Source organism: Cephus cinctus, unplaced genomic scaffold (genome assembly GCF_000341935.2).
Source record: "Cephus cinctus unplaced genomic scaffold, Ccin1 Ccin1_scaffold1080, whole genome shotgun sequence".
Taxonomy (NCBI): domain Eukaryota; kingdom Metazoa; phylum Arthropoda; class Insecta; order Hymenoptera; family Cephidae; genus Cephus; species Cephus cinctus.
Window position 1 is genome coordinate 140,978 of NW_014333598.1, and position 21,429 is coordinate 162,406.

Genomic DNA, 21,429 nt, shown 5'->3' on the forward strand with positions numbered 1-21,429 from the left:
AGAGCTTGAGTATTATAAGAAAACATTGACCAAAAATAAAAACTTATCCATTAACTTTGCCAGGTAATCCCGAAGCTGCACGAGATAATGAAAATTGATGGTATCTGCCGAATAAAAATACTTGTAACGGTGAGCGATGCGTTGAATTTTTCTAGGTAAAGCGAGTGGCGCCATCTCGCGGCACGCCGACGAACTACGTGAAAATGAACTGCCACATATTTCAATAGATTTACTCGAGGCACAATTCACATGCGACAAATAATAACAAAGATTCGTAACCTCGTAAGCATCTTCTTCAGCAGCATCGCTCGTTGGAAAAGTGTAAGTTTATCCATACGACACACTTAAATACCAATAATATTTATCAATGAGCTTTAAGAATCAAACGACGGAGTATGTATTGACAAATGAATAGAGTTATAGGAAGCGTTTAATAAGTTGGCAACTATTTGAACCGTTCAAAGCACCATGAATGATAACGCGAACGGGGTGGCTACGTAAGAGAAACTCGACGAGTAATTAACAAAAACAGCCAATTACGTGAGGCAGTTATGGGAACAATGCTTCGTCTTCCCAACAATGGCAGCTACTTCGTAGCCAGTTTCTGGGTAACTGGAGATTGCTCATAGTTTAGGTTGAACCAAGTGCAGAAGATATAGAAGAGGACAAGGAGGAGACCTCCTCTAACTGCTTCTCAGCAACTATACATAGTTGCAAAACGTCCCTCTACTCATTGTGTCCAGCGTTCTTATCTCAGCACAGATGGTTATACCACTAACTTGGCCCAGTTTACGATCTAATTTGTCCGACGGTACCGAACGTTTTCTAGCAACCCGTGCGTACTTTCTACAAACCATAAATTCTAGTCTCAACTTTGAGTTCCAGCAAGCAACTCTCTTCTCATATACCACCCTATGCTTACTTTAAATCTTAAAAGTCCTTGGGACTGCCTTTTTTTTAGAGAACCTCAAAGCTTCCAGTTTAATCATATAGAAAGAGGATAGATACATGGATATGCTATACAAAGATAAATGTTGTAAGAGAGTTGAAAAAATTTCTTTTTACAAGAAATAAAATTTCTTTACTTTGATCTTTAACTGATTTTTTAAAATGGAGATTATATAGGTTCACAGGTATCTGTAGTTTCCTATCTGTTTTATATTCACGATATCTGACTACGTCTCTATCTACTTACCGGAAGTGGAAACTGGAGGAACTAAATAAAGGAGTCCTGGGTACATTTAACAGAACGTAAAGCCGATGGAAAAGATAGGACCGTGAAGAACCCAACGTAATACCATATGGTATATATATATATACATATACTGAATCCTTCTTTCGGTACACACGGTATGCTCAGTAATACCCAGGACTATGTTCCACCACGACTTTTGTCCTTGCTCATTACTGTTTTATTTCCGTTCTACAGATTTCACGCTCTACAAGAAGAAACGCGAATGCGATACCACCCCAAGAGACTCGTCGAGACGGCAGCAACCAGTTCGCCTTTATCTTAATGTGAAAACTTGTTCTTTGACTTACATTTCATCCAAAGAAAATCTCCAGTCCTTCTAGAGACTCCGTTCCTTTAGTCCAATGCATTTTTTCCATGCTGCTCTATTACTTTTATTTTATATATAAATATATATAGTAATTAACCGTGCCTTCAATGCGGTACTGAACTTCGCTGCTCTGTACCTGGATAGTACCAGGGCCCAATATTACTACAGCCGTACCTGGTTTAGGTTATGCTTCCATTAGGTGGGGATACTAGTCATTAGCCAACCGTCCAACCAACGCCCATTGAATGACGTCAGACTGTGTATAGTGCATACACAACAAGTGTCTCAGCATAGAACGTGCCAGCAGAGCCGTTTTAGGCTCCGTTAGAATCTGAAATAAAATAATAACCATGTCAGGATCAGTTACGAATTTCAGTGTTCTCTTTGTGGCGTTGCTATCCATGACCATAGGTGAGTAGGAAGCACAAACATTTTCATAATAAACATCAAAACCTTACTGACAAGCAGCTACACCATAATTCCTGCTGGGTTGCGTCTTACGACCGTCTAGGGCAGCGCCATCTTGCAGACGCACCATGCCCGCATATTTCCTATCCGATGCACCGCATGTTACTAAAAACTTTCTTGCTCCTTATCCAAGGATATATTGTCCGACGGCTCCAGACCTCCACTTATCCTTTAGACTATGGAAAATGAGGACGAACAGTCCTCCCGTCATATTTGCAGTGGAGCAGCGTGTTTGAAAATGGTTGTCGTCGTACACTCCTGTGTATACATATAGGGTGTGTCCAAACAAACGGAATAGGTCTAACCCTAAAAAATTATACGTAAAATTAATTACAGCGATTTCATAAATTTCTTTTTACCACATTCGTTACGATTTTATTCTCAAAAAATTCCAAGATAATTTACCGTGTATGCAAATATAGTGAAGAAATTTTTATTACAGGATGCAATGCTATACGATGTTACCAATGCAGTTCTGATACTGATAAAAAAAGTGGAGTTGACCTCTGTGGCGCGTATACGAAATTTAACAAGGAAGAAAATATCCCTATAGAGTGCAACAGTGAGGACAGTCATATGCCTGGTTCATTTTGTGTCAAGATAACGCAGCAAAGTCCTCGAGGTTTTATCTGTGAGTTGTCAGATGCATTAATCGTGAATTAACCTTTATCTCCGGTGCAGCAGCACATGGAGATACTGGCGTGTTTGATTGTTTTAATTTTATCACTGTACTTCACAGGGGACGGCAGGTGGCGTCAAGTAACTCGGAGATGCGGCTCTGTCGCAAGTACCGGTGTTACAGGCGTTTGTAACTGGGGTGTGCACCCCAATGGTGTCTATTGGGAGGAGTGTTATTGCTCGGAAGACTCCTGCAACGGAGCGACCGGTTTAAAGTCGACAACTGCAATGTATCTTTCCTTAGTATTGCTAATAACGATAAGCATACTAAGTACTTGCTCTTAACTCACGACATTCAGAGCATGACATTAAGACTCGTTTGCGCAATTCCGTCCATCAAGACTATTACAAGTATTATAAGACTCTCAGACATGTACTTTTTATTATTTTACATGTTTGCTATATTTTTCATATCATAAGGCGACACTAAACTTTTTTTTTTATTACTTCAAAAAGATATAAATAGCTGCGTTTTAATTTCTACAGAATATCTCATGGATTTACATACCTGACCGAGTAGCTGCTTCCTGCAATAGAAAAACGAATCTCAAATGAAAATTATTTATTGTCAAGCAGTTTTATCGTTAAACTAAATAAGTGCAAAACGTACAAAAGAGCTTGGGACAGCTTGTATATAGCAAAGGCGTTATCTTTAATATATTATTACTACTTTTATAAATAACAAATATATCGTGCGTCTTGCGAATAAGAAATTTTATGTCAATTTCCATCTACAGATTATTGGGGTATTTCAAATGACTCTTGGGAATTCTCGAATCCTTGTACTTTTAACATACAGCGTGACAATATGTATGCCAAAGGATAAGAACCGATTCCCAGAGGGAGAAAAAAAATAACTGAAAATATGTAGAAACGTGTGAAAAAAAAAATCCAATTTTCTTCTTCAATTCGATTTCTTAGATATTGAGTGGATAAGGGAATTTGATTTTTATTGAAAGTTCTCCAGTAGCACACAAAATTCCTTTGAACATATACAAGAATACAGTCCACCGTCACCGTTGACGTAGATCGTGTTAATGCCAAAAATTCAACGGCTACGAGTTAATTACGTCACACGAGACTATTAATGCCCAGTAGAGCCGGCAACTCTTCGCATATAATGCTTTGTTATTTAGGCCCTTCCATATATTACGTCGCCGGTCATGCCAACCCTCGTTACTTGAGACGTTATAATTAAGACCTTCTGCCCCGTTACTGAGGGGGTTAGATGCTATTTTGGAATTTGATTTAGCACGGGGAAACTTGAGCCGCGATAACGGTGCGCTGTCCGAATGTAGGACTGAGTGGTGATTATTCAAGGAAACTCACCATGCCCAAGGAATCAATCAAGTTTATGAATAGCAGCCTTCGAGAGTCTATAAGGGGATACGGGTACATGAAGGTTGAGGAAAAATATATTTTTCATATCAACCCTAGTTACAGCTCTGCTAAAAAGATATGAAAAAAAAGACTTGTAATAAAATAATTTAATAAATCCTTTGTGTAGCATATACATATATATGTCTTAAAGATATTCAAGAACCATTCACTTCGCCACAAAGTCAAATTCGAGGAATTCACATTTGAATGTTCCCCTAGCGGCTAATCCCGGTACTAACTGCCTTGTAGAACAGTTTGTCGCTCTATGTGGTAACCGTAACTATTTTTCATGTCCTTACGGACAGACTGCGAGAGACTGTACAACGTGCCAGTAAATTTCACAGTATTAAGTAGCCAAGTTAATCCGTGGGACCCGGGCTTGGTTTTGGGATGACTTTAGTACTCATTTACGTGGTTATGTATGGGGATGGTCATTTGCAAAGGAAAGCGCTGAGGTTCCGGTAAAGGATGGCGTCGTTGTTCCTTCCACGGTTAGGCGGAACCTCGCTTAATTTTCAAACCTCGGTAAACCTGGCTGCGTTTTCGTCGTTATTACGCCGACGCTCACTTAATTAGCCACCACTGTGATAATTAACGCAAGACACCACCATTCGCCTTTGACAAAGTTCATACCCAGGAAACGAGCCACATACGATTCGCAGTGAACAAAAAAGAAAATTTCACAAAACCGGAAGCGTCAGGACTAAAAAAAAAGGGAAGTTGAACGAATCCTCAAGGCGGTAAGTAAGATTTGAATTTAAAATAACCGTATCCACCTACGTATTGTAACCTTACTTATTCTCAACACTACTGTTCCTTATCTTCTTTGGCTTTCTTGTGTTTGAATGAATCCCCCCTTCCCTCCGCCCTATTTCAAAGTTCATTTGAAACTCAGAAACGAGCCTTCCTCTTGAAATAACGTACTTCAACCGTCCAGTATATACAGGTATACAGACATCTCTTACCTGTTCTTCATAAATATTTAGCGCGATGCCCCCAAAGCCACCCAGTGCGCGAAATTAAATAAAGCAACCCGTTTCAGGCACAAAAGAATTTTCTTTTAAAGAGGGGAGAAAAAGGAGAGAAAAAAGTAAGAGGAAGAAAAAAAAAAGTGGGAGGTATTACTCTCCATTATGCGCCATTACCTTTTATGAATACAAAAGGCTACAAAACCCAATGCGCAGACGACCCAGTAAACACGAACCTGGTACACCGAAAGGATCCTACATTTATACGGAAGATGGGTACACGTGACTACTGAAGTACCTTTATGAATGACACTGGGTATAACGCGCTCCGACACTCTTCCTCCTGGCGACTAACTACTTCTGACTGTGCATAGGGTGGCGTCAGAGAGCAGAAATACCCCAGACTGAAGTTCGTTAATATTTCATTTGGGACTTCGCGCCCCATGAGACTCCGAGACTTTTCTCATCTCTCTCTTTTATCTCAATCATCGTACAGTCACGTTGATGTACGACTGTGACAAAATAATGAAGTATTATATACCAATAAAAATCCGTATACACATAGATACTTTTTGAAAATTTTCTGTACTTCAAATCGATTTTCTATAATTACAGAAAACACCGTTATCGCATCACGTTTACAACACGATTGATACGTATTCGACATATTCACCCTGAATAAAGTCCTTAATCCGACATGCACCAGGCATCCATTTCGAATAGAGGATAAAAGCATAGAAAGCGTAAATAATTCAAAGCCCTTTAAACACAGTTCTCTCATTTAGGAACACACGACGAAAATTTTATTGGACATATTTTTTGACATTAAAAAAATGCCTTACTGTACAATCTCAACGATCGTAATATCCATGTAACGCTACACCCCAGGCTGTAGGTAATTTTCGTGTAAAAGCCCGTTAACGCGGCCATTGAGGAAGAATATATATTTTGTTTAATGGGATTGCTGGGAAAATATGTCACAAGCATGGTTACAGTTACGTCCTCCTGCTGTTGCGTCATTCTAACCTATATCTATATCTGTCAAGCATGTTCTCTCTATCCACGTACACGTAGGTTTACCAACAGGACGGTAAATATGGAGAAGGGTCCAAGTTGACGTATTCAAGGGACAAGAGAATAGGGCGAACTGAAGAAGGGATGAAGAGGGTACGAGGGAATGTGAGGAAGTACGGACGTATAAGGGATGAAAGTTGGCTAGGATCGGGTAGTGGAGGTATAACCTGTGTGTATATGTATACTTATCTACTGCGCTTTAAGACTTTAAAAACAAGGAGCACTTTCCTGGCATTGTTTCAAGAGCCCTCTGACTCCCTTTTCTGTTTACCTTACGGATTCTAAGGGAGTGCGTTTCGATTGGATAGCTCCGAGGGTCTGCGATGCTTAATTCTTCAACCCATTCGATAATGGTTTCGCCGTGCATAATCTAAAATCACGAAGTAAATTCAAAAACATATATTTCCCGTGTAAAATGTATTTTAGAAAGTCAGTCAGCCTCGTTGACCTCATCGAAAGTAAATCAGTCGTGTAAAACTTGAATCGCTACTTACCGACACGTCCCTGCGAGACGTTGAAGTATAAACAACGTGGCAGGCATATTAAAACACGCCGATACTTCGATATTAAAGTTGAAGCGGTAAATCAGCAGGTCCGACAGGAATAAAGGCAAACAGAATATGATTTATTTAACTTTCGTGTCAGACAGCTCGATGCAGCCTGTCTGTAATAAATTCATTCAATGCTTATTATGTCGTTAACCAGCCGCCATGACAGTTTTTAAGAACAAACTGCGTACGTCATAGTTAATATTTTTGAAATTATTTTTACCATCTAGTAATTTTCAGCACGTGCTTATATTGTCTTAAAGGAATGGCAGATGCATCGATTCACGCTAAGAATATAAGTGGGCGTTCTTACCTTGTGTTTTGTCCTGAAGGAATAAGCGTCTTCCTTTTTTATCCTGAACGAAGAAGAAGGAGAGTAAATCAGCTCTCTGGGGATGTAATAATGGGAGGACCCACCTAATTGCATCCCTAACCCTACGCAGCACCTCTTCTTTTTTAAACGAAGACACATTGTTAAAAGTGCCTCTGCTGTTTCGCCCCTGATAATTTATTTATTCTGAACTCAGCCCCCCGATGCCCAGGCCTCCCGAAACTTAAATCGTAACGGGAAGGATCACTGGGAAGGTCTTCCCGACTCTGTGAAAGTTGAATGTAAGTACAAACTCAATTTCCATCGCTATTCGCACTGATTCCACGGACTAATTTATTTAGACGCGATCCGGATTATCCTCTGACCTATATATATATATATATATATGTATGTAGGTATACAAATGTAATATGTAACTTTGACTTTAAGTTGGTACCTCTAAATTTTCAGGACTTCAAATCTTGCTGTCACGTCAGAAGACTCCGCGTCAATTTTCAAACTTGTATTAACTGACGTCACGACTCGCTACCGAAATCCCTCTCTTTCTATTTCCTCCGAGAGAAAATCAGCAGCCGTCCTTTGGCTACCTGGAAAATATCGAGCACATTATTTCACTGGAATTACAGTGGAAAGCTGATTTAATGTAGATCTGCTGTAACAAAAGTTTCGGGGGTTAATAATGAATTTTGAAATATTTAGACGTACCTGTATAAGAAAACCAACCACTTAGCTGTTATAAAATGCAGGATAATAAAATGGGAAGAATGAGAAGGAAATGAAAAATTTTAAATTTGTACAAGACACCTTTAAATGAAAAAAAAAAAAACAAGTTTTATATGCTAGTTAGATTGTATCTAGTTTGTCCATATCTAATGTAATATGGAGTGTTACTTTGTCTGCCTTAGCCAAGAGAAACAAGAGCTGTGTTAATTAATTCATGAAATGAATAGCTGATGATGTACAATTTCAAAGTGAAATCAAACAGACCCAACCAGAAATGACCGGTTGTACAAAGCCAAGGATGGTTATTAAGAATGAATATGAGCAAATACGAAGTACAAAACATATTAATTATACGTAAAGATAACGCGACGGAGAGTAACATTTTTTACGGTGTTTAATGTATACAGTAATATTACCATGACTTTTCAATTATAAGACTAAAGTTACTCTATTTTTGCTTACCTTTCTTTGTGTCGCGCCACCGTACTACAAAGAAATCGAGGTAGTTCTGTTTCACCAAGATAGGATGATACTGTAGATCCCTGTGCTAACCTGCGAGCTCCGATGTTTTATTTGAATGTCAAATGAAATGAGGGACAATAATGCTACTGTAGTCTTCCTTGATAACCCTCTGTAAAAAGGTAAGAGAGTACAGAAAAGAGATATGAAACTTTTCGAGGGCCGAAAAGCAGGGGCACTTCGTAATCCGTAATGCTTGGTCATAAATCTTCATAAACAAAGATGAAGAATGAGCTAAAGAAAGTAACAAAGTTAGCAAAGTATTGCCACGTGAGAATACCATTCTCAATCTACGTACGTGGAAACATTTTCTTTTAAACGTTTTAAGATTTATTTTCTTCCCGGGTAATAGAGCTATAAGTTACGGAAATTAAAAATTCCACCAGAAAGAGGATCGTTTAACTTGAGACATATTTTGTTATCGTTGTCTTTCTCTTATTCATGTAAAGTCTTGTAGGTATGTCTCTCTCGCACTAGTAGTGAGTATAGGAAATATAAAAATAATCTGAGACCCAGGCCTTTCGTTGATTGTTCGATCGAATATGTAACTATGGGATAAAGGGAAATTAATAAAGAAATCTTCCCAACATTGACTCATCTAATTGAAAAACGTGTAACAATACTTTTGATGAAAAGAAAGATAGGGTTACCAGGTGGAATAACATGACATACATATGGGACTGAAAGAAATGGGAAATTTGTCAAAAATTTTTGAATAAATCTAGGAAATTTTGTTTCATTTCTACAGTTGGCTGTATTACTTGCGCAATTTCATTGCGCTGTGATACAAAATAAGATACCTGGAGAATAGGACTTTATTCTGTGTCGTGATTCCCCTGTTTAACTTCTGTCTGCACTTTCTTGCTCCATGGAAATTCGTGCGAGTTCGTTTGCGTGTAGTTGCGGTTAGGTACATCAGTGTCGAACAGTGCAGGAACAAGGATTCCAGTGAATATTTATTAATGATGAATATCGCAGATGGAGCAGGACTTAATCGATATGAAATAGTAATGTTAGTAGCCAGATTAACTTTGGTTACAGCAGTCGGCTATTTCAGTATGAAGTGGATGATGAGCCATTTAGATCCAACATCAAAGGCTAAAAAGAAAGCTAAGGAAAAGGTTGAGCAAATATTCTAATGTATTCTCGTGTTACATATTATAGCAATCGATTTTACCAAAAGTGTAGAATATGCATTTTCGTACACATAACCTCGCCCCATGTATCACATGTTTTATAATACTCTTTCTTGCTTACTAATCCTAGAACGGTAAGATGACGTCATTGGCGATACAAATTACATTTTCACCACACATAATGTTTTGCCTCACTGTTCAAGGAATAAATTCACAAATAGTTAACCTGTCTGCTTATTATGCTTTTTTTTAGTAATTGATATAGATGTTGCAGTAGTTTCATACATAACTTTTTCATTGCATTATGTAGGTCATAGGAATGTGATGCAAATTTTCCATATTTCAGGCAAGGACTCAATTAAAAAAGTTAACTAGAACAGAAAATTTAGCTATATCGATAGATACTGATCAATTGACTGATTATGAAATGATGATTGCAAGTCATCTTGTTGATCCTAACGATATTAAAATTTCATGGGGAAATATTGCTGGCCTCGAACATGTTATTCAGGAACTTAAAGAAACTGTTATATTACCTATTCAAAGGAAAGAACTTTTTGAAGACTCACAGCTAACACAAGCACCGAAGGTTTGCTAATGTTTCAATAGAGTGATATTAGTATTTTATTTTTGAAACAGGATTACTTACTGTTTACAATTTCTAGGGAGTATTGTTACACGGTCCACCAGGATGTGGGAAAACAATGATCGCTAAAGCAACAGCCAAGGAAACGAGAACAAGCTTTATCAATTTAGATGTTAGTATTTTGACTGACAAGTGGTATGGCGAAAGTCAAAAACTGACAGCAGCAGTATTCTCTTTAGCAGTAAAACTACAACCCTGCATAATCTTCATTGACGAAATAGGTTAAACTCTATTACCAGAAAATAATGTCATTTCCATACTGAAAAAGTATAGCAAATGCTTTTTCAAAGCGATTGCAAATAAACGCCTCCTATAAATGATTATATTACAGACTCCTTTCTACGAGCTCGCAACGCACAAGATCATGAAGCAACAGCGATGATGAAAGCTCAATTCATGTCTTTATGGGATGGATTAATAACTGACCCTTCATGCACTGTAATTGTAATGGGAGCTACAAACAGACCACAAGATTTAGACAAAGCCATACTCCGAAGGATGCCAGCGACTTTCCACATTGGTTTACCTGTAAGAATAATTCCTTTATTGTTACCCTTTGCCTTATTCAAAAGTTTATGAAACTACAAAAGATAATTTGTCCAGAACGAACAGCAACGCGAGCAAGTAATTCATTTAATTTTGGAAAACGAGCCCATATCTGAGGACATAGACACGAAGATCCTGGCTAAAATGACTGAAGGTTTTTCTGGTTCTGACATACAGGAACTTTGTCGTAATGCTTCTGTTTATCGCATCAGAGACTACTTACGGAGTCACACACAGTAAGACAATCACTTATGTAAACATTCGAATATGCTATTATCCATATGGTGGTCATGGTCTCATGTGGTCTTTTAAAACATTGTAAAATTATTTAACGTAACATTGTGGTTTAGTGTGATAAGATTGTGTCTAAAATTGGTATAAGATTATTTGTATCAGACAAAATTTTATTTCTCCGTCTTACAGAGAAACGTCATCGAAACCTCATGTATCTGGAAGTACAGACGATGAAGAATTTCATGATGCAGTACGTCCTATCACAATGGATGATCTTGTGACTTCAATGAAAAAAATGAGGAACGCAAAAATACACACGGGGAGTCTCGGTGCAGCTAAAATAGATTTAGATTAATGATTAAATCCTTTTTCGCGTTATCACGCTGGTTTAACATTGAGTGAAATATTGCATTTTGTTTTCGGTATCTTTCTCTTTCCTTTTTTTTTTTGTTTATTTTTCTTTCTCCTAGGAATTACTCACAAGATCATGAGTTTTACCCACGTAACGTCCTCCCTTAAAGTCGAGTCTGCGGTATTTATTCATCATATTGGACATGACCGAAAATTGCGGAAACCAAAGCACCTAATTGCATCGAGATTTTTTTAACAGGGTCACCCAGATCGATAATAAAATAAAGCGAAAAGATGGTCTCTTTTGTGCCTATTCTTCATCATAACTATCGAATACTTTAAAACAGCGAAAGCGAATGAGTGAGAAAGCTCTTATTTAAAATAATAATAATCTTTGAAGAAGACTGTGCTACACATAGCAGGCAACATTTTAACATGTTAAAATGTGCATTTAACCATTATTCGTTTTGATTTTTATTTCAAAAATACTGTTCCAAATTCAAACCTAACTTAAAACGATGCTAAACTATAGCATAGAAGTACATGTTAAAGTTATTGATAGGTGCTTAAAAATTCCGGAGTGAAATTATTTTACGAGTCTCTTGCAAGATTCTCGTGCGATCTATGTACAAAAAAATAGTAAAACAAAAAAGAATCTGTTTTTTTTCGAAATGGTATTTCGTATCTGTCTTTCAATTTTCACTATCATATGAACCGTCTCATAAGCAAGTAAAATTGGTAATAATATAAAAAAGAAAACGTTAAAAAACTGTTTATAGGATAACATTGTTTTTCTCCATCTATAAAACATTGCCAATTGTATGTGATCGGATTAAATTATTATACGACTTATCGTAAAAACAAGAACAAAAAAGCATACGTAACAAAAAGTCAGAAATAGGTGTACGATAAGGACGAGAACACACGACTGTTTTATTAGGATTTATATGGCCGATGACCGAGAAATTATAAACGGATGTCGGCAATGCTTGGCATATATTTTATCATATTCATTTTCAAGATAGGACAGTTTTGCTATATAACCGTGAACAGTATGAACACCCATTAGCGCACGGGTGAACTCTATTTTAATTAAAGGGGTAAAAACCGTACATTTCTTTTTTATTCGACTCATCAATTATTTGTTCATCTGATTATAACACGTGGAAAAAATTAGATTAGATAACTACACTATTTTTTCAACGTCTTGGCAAACCTTGAGAATACAGTACAATGACGCGAGAAGGATTATAGTGAATTAATTATTAACACAAAAATATCTACCTATTATCGCGCAATAGTCATCTGTGCATCAAAATTCATTATTTAGAATAAAAGATCAATTTTTTCAATATCCTATCGATTCATTTTTCTCATATTGTATATAAGAATATTTATAGTTAAAAAATGCATGCTGAGAATGACGAATAAATTTTTGTGCAACAGAATGAAATAATGAATTATCATACCGAGTCATTGAATTACTATATTAGGAATTGTTACAACTTGCATCATAATCCACGATATGTTGCGTGCGATGGACGGCGTGTACTTGGAAAAATTGCTCAAATATTAAGACGCAGCCGAGGTGACTAACGATAACCGAGACTATATACTTACGTTCTTTATCTTTTATCAGCGATATTGTAATCGTTCAGTACGTCTCACTCAAGATTAGAGTTTTATTGGTGCAGTACGCGATATCGGAGATGCAGTAGCCGGCACTGTACGAAGACACGACTCAAATAGGAGCATCGAAACGATTATGGCATTTGATAATGAATCAAATGATAGTCTATATAGATCATCGATACCCAAATTCCTGACGAGAATCAACAAGAACCTTGAATGGTAAGTTTAATAATCAATTATCAGTTGCCTGTCATCTCTTATGCAAATTTTATAAGGCTGAAACAAGGTAGTACCAAATAAGTACTTCCAAATAACATCGTACTATCCGTTTCCTTCAGTCCAAATCCCTGTTTAGTTTAAGTTTCTTGTTTGATTTGACTATGGCATTCGAGTAGAATGTGATTCAGTGTGCGGTAACGAAAGAAATAAGAGAGTTATTGTATTTGAATTTGGCAGTATATTTACGAACGTACAAGCGCCGATTAAAATAGTTCCTTTGTGACAGCTAGGTCAAGGACGTTTATCATTATTTTCATGATTACATTGAATTCCCGGTAAATGGACAAGGAAAATTGCTTCTTGTTCGTGTCATTTGTTAATAGACGTAACGCATTTTCGATAGTGTCGATATTCGATGTAAAATGATGCCTGGATAAAAAGCACGTGGATCCGCGTAGTAAGACAACTTTGGTATTGTGTACGTGCCAAAGTTGTTGGAAACAAGGTTGTCAGTCTCAGCTGCGCATCGCGCTTAACAACACATCGTGTAATTAGAATTGGTTTAAAAAAGCCGAATTGCGAGAGTTTTAGCAAGAATTTCAGATCATTTTACTCTAAAGAAATTTCTATAACAAAGCTCTTAATCCAAATATGCAATTGTTATTGGGATATGTACTGAATCTACTAACACAAACTGTTGTATTTAATAAAGTTAGAAGGCTAACATAGACCTTATCAATTTCAATTACCAATTTGTAATTATCTGAAATACATGTTCGAACGCTACTAGCTGTGACAAGGATATCCTTATTCCTTAAAAGGAGCCACATGGGTTATCGAAAGCAAGTAAAGAAATTAAAATATCCTGTCAGTATAAAAGTAAAAGGTTCCTTCCTTTCCTTGTGGCTGACTCCTCCAATGAGGAGATGTGCCAGAAAAGGAAAAGGTTAGGATTACATTATTAGCATCATGGTAACAGAACTAACCTAGCTCACTCGATCAACCATGATCTATCTCAGTAGAGTGGGACATGTATGGTATGCGCATGCGCATGAGATAACAGAGAGAGTGCCGAAGCGCCCTCATCGTACAGTGAGAATTTCCGGAAATGAAAGCCGCAACAGGACAAAGCCCGTAGCCTCCCTTGTAATGCCGCAGGGCCGGTGGCGCTCGGCAAGACGGTATTTCCTCGCGTACATCACAGAACGTAGTGGAGAGTGTACAGGAGCATTATGGACGCCTTTTCGTGAACAGTGTTCGGGACGGATAGGAGAGAGAGGAAAAAAAAGTCAGTGTCGACGATAGTAATGTCGAGCGCGGGTTGGTCGAGAACGTGCATGAGATGGACGCTACGAGGAGCACTTCCGCTCGCTAATTAAACGCGACTCCTTGTTCCTCACGGCAGTCCTTGCCGTCCTCGCACACTGACGCTTACTATAGTGTTGTACGGCGCGAGCGTACTTTAAATAATGAACGTGATTGTCGCTCGCTGATACACCTGAAAATTTCCCAAGTACAGTATCGCGGGAGCACGCGAAATACTTTGTATAGAAACCGACTCGACGGACTCACGGACGTCGCCAGCACCTGCGGTGCACGTTCCGATGCATTGTTGGTGAGTGAGTCTCTGTGAAGATACTCTGTAACACAAGCTGGTGCTTATCCACAGCTTTGTGGCACACCAGGAAACGCTACTCTTAAGAACGGTGTCACTGTCTCTCATGCCTGAAATTATTCCTGTCTCTTTACTCTTTCACAGACTGACTGACTGACTGACTATTCTCTAGGTATATCTTTGCCTGCTTCAGTATATATGTATATCTATATATCTATGCAACTGCCTCTGTGTCTGCTTCACTGACTTACTGATTTCCTCTGTCTACATATCTATCTGTGTATCTCTATCAGCCTATCTGGTTGCTTGACTTCCTGCACTGTTTGATCACGTATGCCTGCACGAACGTCGACCAATCTTATGAAATAACCTTAGAAACGTATTAACCCCTTGTGGTTTTCTTTCTTAGTATCACAATAGTATTTACCTTGAATGTACTCAGGGTTACGCTCAAAGGGAATAAAAATGTGAGAATGTGATAGAACAAGTGATATCACTGGTGTATTGAGAAAAGTCGAAGGAGTTAAGGGTAAACGGAAAAAAAATCTGTACGCGCACATCTCTTGCCTTTGAGGATAAATGTTTCCAGTGTTAGAAACTATTTAAGCCGCCATGAAGATGCATGGTGCATCGCGCGATGGCCGTGCGAAAGTGGGAGTGTCGCTAACGTCGCGTCCGAACATGGCTCGAAGGTTCCCAGGACGGTCGTCGTCGTCGTTGTCGTGTGTGGCGTTGAAAAGTGAATTTTTGACACCTCGTGTGTCGTGATGTTCCTTTGCTTCGGTCGACAATAACACTTGGGTATATTCCTCACGTCGCGGAATATTCTACGCGAGTAACGTTCACTTGATATTTGTGTGCTTTGGAATATCGTGAGGAGACGAATTGGACAATTTTCTAAGAGCTACTCTTGGTTACTGCTGCACTCTGCAGCTTCGCTTCACGACCAGTTGATTTTTGGCCGCGTAACCAAAGTTTATTGCTATGATAGAGTTCGCGCTGTTCTCCTTCTTTTGAACGGTTTCTTTATTTTTTTTTTTAAATATCTCTCTCTGGTTCTTTGCTTTCTTTCTTTTATTTTTCAAGTTGCGAAGCTGACGTCCAGGGAGAGAGTCAGGATGTTTCGGTAAGCTTTCATCACTCGATATATTCAACGTATAACTAACGAATCGCCGCTTTGTCGAATGCTTTGTGCTTTCCGGGGAATTATTCTTCCTTTTCTTATGTTTTCTTTTGTAATCGTTATTAAGAATAGTCTGTTTCTTTGTTTGCAATGTAGCAAACTATTTTTTCGATTATTTTGGAGGCTAGATGATACGTGTATTACTTTTGTAATGTAGTTTTTAATGGTGCTCTCTTTGTGGTTAGTCTCTATGTTGAGAATTATTTTGAAGATGGTGTATTTTTTTTTCTTGATTATTTAATGCTTTTATATTCAACAGATCATTTTTATAGGCATAATCTTGGATTTTTTTTCGACATCTCTTGTCATTATGTGGTTAAAGTAATTTCTTTATATTCAGCGATCATCAATGGACTACTTACCATAAACTGTGTTACAAAGTGCGTATAATATTGAAGTTATAATTGAAACATCGTTGATTTTATGACCTTTGATATACAGTGATTTATAGAAAAAACTGTCTACAAAGTCTACTTTAAAGGAATATTGTATTTACTATCATTGACGATAAAGAAAATCTGTGATATAGTGTACAGTATACGTAAGCTATTCGTCACATGATGAAAGTACATTATACGATACGCCATCAAAGACTTATTAAATACTGTAAAGGTTCTTGAAATGTTTTTGAAAAATGCAACACTGATAAGACATAACTCATATCGCGATTAGAATTCATTTAGTACATGATACAGCATTTAATAAATAAATTAAAGAGTGGTTCTGTATGTATCTCTGTAGTTATATGTCTGTGATCATTTTGAAGGTGATGGTGACCAGTAACTCTGTTGGCTTTGTGAAAAGTTTCTGTGCATCAGCTCTTTTTGATAAGTTATAACACTTGGAAATCATAGAGATGTGTTAAGCTATCAGTCACCCTTTATTTTTGTGCTTCTGCAACCAGCAGATACCCCTTACATTTGTACAATTTTCAAAGAAACCTTTGGTAATGATAATTGTCCAAAATGTCAAATGGAATTTACTATTGTGCAACAGGCTTCCAAAGGCCACCTTTGGTTTGAACTGGTGTTGTTACGATAATTGTGGTAAGGGTACGGTGGTGCTTGTGATACTGGTAAAGGCAAAGACAGCAACAGTGGTGGTGGTGACAATGACAATGTTGATGGTGATCATTGTGGTGACGTTTGAGTCAAATGATGACTGAATGACAACAAGAGCAACAGATGTTCTGAGTCTCCACAAGATGGATAACAAGAAAACCCTATGCTCTGCGAATTGATGGGTATATGCTTTTCCTGCAGGAGACCCACAAGCAGTAGACTGAACAATAAGATCTCGGAGCACATATCGGCATCGGTAACACCTCTCCATGTTTGTCTGGAAGAACAAAGAGGACCAGAACTGGGCTCGTGTGACGCCACGGCTCGCAAGTCACAGGTACAGAAAAGCTAAATACTACTTGACTTAGAATTTTAATTTCTAGCTTATATGATAAGTCGTAGACACTGATAATTTAATAATAATGTCGGACTAATATACCAGCAAAAAGTTACTCCTCGTACTATGCAATACTATAATTATTATTCGTTCAGTTTAAAGGCGCCCAAGATTATAAGGGGCAAGACGAGAGAGAGAAAGCATCGGTATCACCGATAGACGGAGAATTGAGAGTCGAATTGAAGCAGCAGAGGATGGCCAACACAATTTCAAATATGAAGGTGACCAACCCCATAAAGGGGCTAGTAAGCAAACGCCGTAAACGGTTCACCGAAGACGGTTTCGACCTTGATCTCACGTGTATCCTTCTCAAAAGTAAAACCTTATAGGATTTTACAGTCCCACATTTTATGTGGGAAACATGATATGGAATATTTACTTTTCCATACAAAATATTTTCCTTAATGAATTTCTATCCATCGATACAGATATAAGAGATAATTTAATAGCAATGGGTTTTCCTGCAGAGAAATTAGAAGGAGTGTATAGAAATCATATTGACGACGTGGTAAAATTATTGGAATCCAAGCACAAGGACCACTATAAAATTTATAACCTGTAAGTGCACATTGTGATACTTTTTCAATGAGTCTTGCCTAATACATTAATAATATCATATTTATCATATTCATAGCTGTTCTGAGAGGACGTACGACTGCAAGAAGTTCAAGCAACGGGTAGCCACATACGCGTTCGACGATCACAACCCACCGTTGTTGGAGCAGATCAAACCCTTCTGCGAGGACGTTCATACGTGGCTCATGGAGCACAGAGACAATATCGCTGTCGTTCATTGTAAAGCAGGCAAAGGCCGAACGGGCGTGATGGTTTGCTGCTATCTTCTACACAGTAAACAATTTCTCACAGCTACGGAGGCCCTCAATTATTATGGAACCAAACGGACGCACGATAGGTACGTCCCGGGTAAACATTGATGGTACCAAACTCTGATGCACTTGAATGACAATGGAGTATAGAATATTAGTCTTTCCTTGGGTTTATCTGACTTTCCTTTCTATATGTTTAATTAGGAAAGGCGTGACGATACCTTCACAACGGAGGTACGTCGGTTATTATGCTTCTCTAGTTCAAGAGGGGCTTAACTACCAACCGGTCACACTGATCTTGCGTCAAATAAAATTGGATCCAGTACCCATTTTTAATGGTGGCCAAGGCTGTAAGTATGTAATAATTGGAATGCACCGGGGAAACAGTATCACCCACAATCATAAAACACTCCCCGTGTGTTTGTTGAGATTCTCAAAAGGAAATATTCGTAGAGACATTGGATATTTGACTGTATAAATATTATTTTAGACCTGCATTTTATGATATCCGAGTCCAACAAGAGGATATACAGTTCGGACGTGTACGAGGTACGGAAAGGAATGCATTCTATCACTATTCCTCTAGAACGCAGTATCACCATCACCGGTGACATTCGGGTGGACTTCTTCAATAGGCCAAAAATGAAGAGAAAAGTAAGCACCGACTTTCCACTTCATCCTTCCCACTTTACTTTCTCGTCTAACCAATTTTTCTCATTGACGTTTACCGCTTTATCGAGCAGGATAAGCTGTTCCATTTCTGGTTCAACACATTCTTCGTTCGCGACCACTTGACATCCGAATACGACAATGGTGACGTGCCCGTGGAAAGGTCAACAAGGGCGTTAAGCTGCGACGGCACGGCTATGGAACTACCGATGGTAGCAACCAATGCCAAAGCAAGAACGGGTTCCTTAGCAAGTCTCGGACCTATGCCACCTACCCTCGTCTTGAGTATAGACAAGTGGGGCTTGGATGACGCACATAAGGATAAACATCACAAGCTCTACAGTGCCGACTTTAAGGTTAGTAAATAGAAGCAAGATCCTCCCCGGTGTCGTCTATCTATTAAAAACAAAAAAAAATGAAAACCTTTCCCGAAGCCAAATAAACAGCGCCTCATTGTTTAATCGCAGGTTAGTTTATTCATGCACCACGTGGGTGGCAGTATCTCGCCGGCAGTGCCGGCGACTGTTACGAGGACTAGTGAAGGTGTACAAATAGGTGGAATGGTGGGCGGTCAAGAGACGCCAAGTGAGTCCAGCGAAGCCGATAGCAGCGAAAGCGACACGACAGGTGACGAAGATGGTTGGGAATCGGGTGAGTCTTCTGCATCTCTCGTGGTTAATCACCATCCTCTTACACACAGCAGTAGCCACACACATGCCAATACCCACCATCGAGTTAGCCTCAGGGAAACTGCCAAAGGGTTTCTGTCGCGCGGGGATAAGGGTAGGAATAGTCACAGGGAGAGCACGACGACCGTCAAGCGTTCCTCGACGTTCGTACGCACGAGCACCCTCGATACATAACCATCAATTTCACATTGCGGTACTTAATAGCGTCGTATTTCATCGATCAGGATTTACAGTTGGATCTTCTCATCGAGTCCTGTACAGTCTATTAACGTAGGGGGACACCCTCTGTATTGTCATTTCGCAAATACAAAAATCAACGTCTCAAGGATCGTCCCGCGGGGACGCTCCGATTAATATATTATTAATAAATAGCGCGTTACGTTTTATCGCGATGATTAACGTTACGTTGCAAATTATTATTATTATTCTTTGTTTTTTGTTATCGATCTGACAAGGAACGTCTTATCTCCTTTGGTTTAATCGAAGGATACCCTTTTTCTCTTCTTCTTCTCTTACTGTTGGTGTTTTTTTTTTCTTTTTCTTTTTTTTAATTTTACTTTTTCATCTTCTCCCACCTCTCCGCACTCTCTTTCTCCGAGATCGTCTCACGAGACGTCCGGGCACCTTAGAATTTTTCGATATTCAATTATTGGAGGGACTACGGAATCCCATAAAGGGACGCCAGACACGTAGTTCGCTGATGTTAATTAAGTTAGTTACGAATACTTGTTTTTATACTGTCCCACGTCTCGTGTCTCGTCGAAGCAGAAAATTTAAAAGTCACTCGCGTATTTATCACTTTTGATCCAAAAAGGAATGACGCAACGCGATATATGTCGTAAAAGCCCAGATCTCTTTTCTTCCTCTGCCCGACTTCTTGATGTCTTCTCTCTCTCTCTCTCTCTCTCTTTTTTTTTTCGTAGTTTTTAGTCTCGTCCCTAAATCACGGTCGTCGTGTCACGTAGATAGCCTAATTATAATATCATCGCCCGCTGTTCCTGGCGACATATTGTATTATATTAAACGATTCGCGCGAATTGTACAAAATATCCATAAACGATAATCGCGATTGCAAATATTATCAAGGGAATCGGATTGCTCTAACGAGATAAACCGACTGACGGTAATGCAAACGAGAAATATACATATATATTTAATTTTTGTAAGCGTTCGCGGGAGTTCGCAAGGGAAAAAAAAAACAATATTGGATTTATAATAACATTGTAGATTGGGGGCGCAAAGGTTGTATCACAGGGCGACAAAATTTCGCAAGGACAAACAACAACATAGTTGTGCATTGATCTCTCGAAAAGCGTGCCTCGATATGTCATTGTACGAGAGTTCGTCTTTTTTTGTCTTTTTTTTTTGTCGAATCCCTTAATTTTATCGGGTCCGCCTTTTTTTTTATTACTATTATGTTCGCAATACCGTCACACGCACGTGCGTTTACAATTATCCTTAATTACTCACTCTGGGGACCTTGATCGCGGAAATATCAGCAGCGCACGTAAAAAAAAAAAAAAAAGAACTCTGTAATTCACGATAATCGTACAATCACGTAGTTACAAGCTAGGAAGTAATTTCCTGTTTAGGCTCCCGGTGTAACACATAAATCATAGTAACGTAACGTAAGTAACGTAAACGCCACTAACGTATCCCGCACGCAGTATACGAAAAGTAGGAATTCGCCGGAAGTCGTGTTTTCCCATTGAATTCCGTATTTAAAAAAAAAAAAGAACTAAGAAAAAGAAAATGCGAACACTCGCACAACCAGCGCTTACGTACACGCTAGCCGTATATATGCGTATAAATTATATGTCGAGTGTTGATTTCGGTTTTATACGAGCGGTCGTAAAATCGAATTCTCACTCGTAAAATTTGTGTTTAATTACTATCTTCGATTTTGCTTTACGACGATTTCGACGTGTAACGCTGGTTGGTGGTGTCTCTTTTTTTTTTTTTTTTTTTTCGAA

General features: G+C 38.5%; 3 protein-coding genes and 1 long non-coding RNA gene across 17 annotated transcripts in view; 3 read left to right on the plus strand and 1 right to left on the minus strand.

Annotated features, from left to right (window-relative positions):
• Nucleotides 1–1,778: 1,778 nt before the first annotated feature.
• On the plus strand, nucleotides 1,779–5,620 carry LOC107271991. Its single transcript, XM_015748658.2, has 4 exons — nucleotides 1,779–1,973; nucleotides 2,473–2,661; nucleotides 2,770–4,828; nucleotides 5,131–5,620. The coding sequence occupies exons 1-3, from the start codon at nucleotides 1,913–1,915 to the stop codon at nucleotides 2,991–2,993; spliced, it is 474 nt and encodes a 157-aa protein (XP_015604144.1). The 5' UTR covers nucleotides 1,779–1,912; the 3' UTR covers nucleotides 2,994–4,828; nucleotides 5,131–5,620.
• A 141-nt stretch (nucleotides 5,621–5,761) lies between these two features.
• LOC107271992 lies at nucleotides 5,762–9,134 on the minus strand. Of its 3 annotated transcripts, none has more exons than XR_003061085.1 (3): nucleotides 9,052–9,134; nucleotides 7,446–8,363; nucleotides 5,762–7,374 (listed from the first exon to the last, which is right to left on the minus strand). It is a non-coding gene; the product is annotated as an uncharacterized LOC107271992 (long non-coding RNA). The 3 variants fall into 3 exon arrangements; XR_003061086.1 differs by lacking the exon at nucleotides 9,052–9,134 and having other exon boundaries at nucleotides 5,762–6,794; nucleotides 6,992–7,374; nucleotides 7,446–8,928; XR_003061087.1 differs by lacking the exon at nucleotides 9,052–9,134 and having other exon boundaries at nucleotides 5,762–6,500; nucleotides 6,625–7,374; nucleotides 7,446–8,928.
• Nucleotides 9,061–12,409, plus strand: LOC107271989 (ATPase family AAA domain-containing protein 1-B). Its single transcript, XM_015748656.2, has 6 exons — nucleotides 9,061–9,372; nucleotides 9,734–9,976; nucleotides 10,053–10,254; nucleotides 10,365–10,561; nucleotides 10,637–10,815; nucleotides 11,003–12,409. The coding sequence occupies exons 1-6, from the start codon at nucleotides 9,214–9,216 to the stop codon at nucleotides 11,166–11,168; spliced, it is 1,146 nt and encodes a 381-aa protein (XP_015604142.1). The 5' UTR covers nucleotides 9,061–9,213; the 3' UTR covers nucleotides 11,169–12,409.
• A 259-nt stretch (nucleotides 12,410–12,668) lies between these two features.
• LOC107271988 (phosphatidylinositol 3,4,5-trisphosphate 3-phosphatase and dual-specificity protein phosphatase PTEN) overlaps nucleotides 12,669–21,429 on the plus strand; it is a 20,710-nt gene continuing 11,949 nt past the window's right edge. For 5 of the 12 annotated variants that reach the window (XM_015748655.2, XM_015748653.2, XM_015748654.2 and 2 more), the window contains exons 1-9: nucleotides 12,669–13,015; nucleotides 17,076–17,211; nucleotides 17,367–17,571; nucleotides 17,700–17,829; nucleotides 17,906–18,184; nucleotides 18,303–18,448; nucleotides 18,589–18,752; nucleotides 18,842–19,123; nucleotides 19,235–19,418. In XM_015748655.2, the coding sequence (XP_015604141.1) occupies nucleotides 12,930–13,015; nucleotides 17,076–17,211; nucleotides 17,367–17,571; nucleotides 17,700–17,829; nucleotides 17,906–18,184; nucleotides 18,303–18,448; nucleotides 18,589–18,752; nucleotides 18,842–19,123; nucleotides 19,235–19,418 (1,612 nt within the window). In that variant the 5' untranslated portion in view covers nucleotides 12,669–12,929. Of the gene's footprint in view, nucleotides 13,016–13,065; nucleotides 14,631–15,039; nucleotides 15,757–16,254; nucleotides 17,212–17,366; nucleotides 17,572–17,699; nucleotides 17,830–17,905; nucleotides 18,185–18,302; nucleotides 18,449–18,588; nucleotides 18,753–18,841; nucleotides 19,124–19,234; nucleotides 21,192–21,429 lie in introns of those variants that run through there. The other 7 variants (XM_025089264.1, XM_025089259.1, XM_025089260.1 and 4 more) reach the window with 7 other exon arrangements.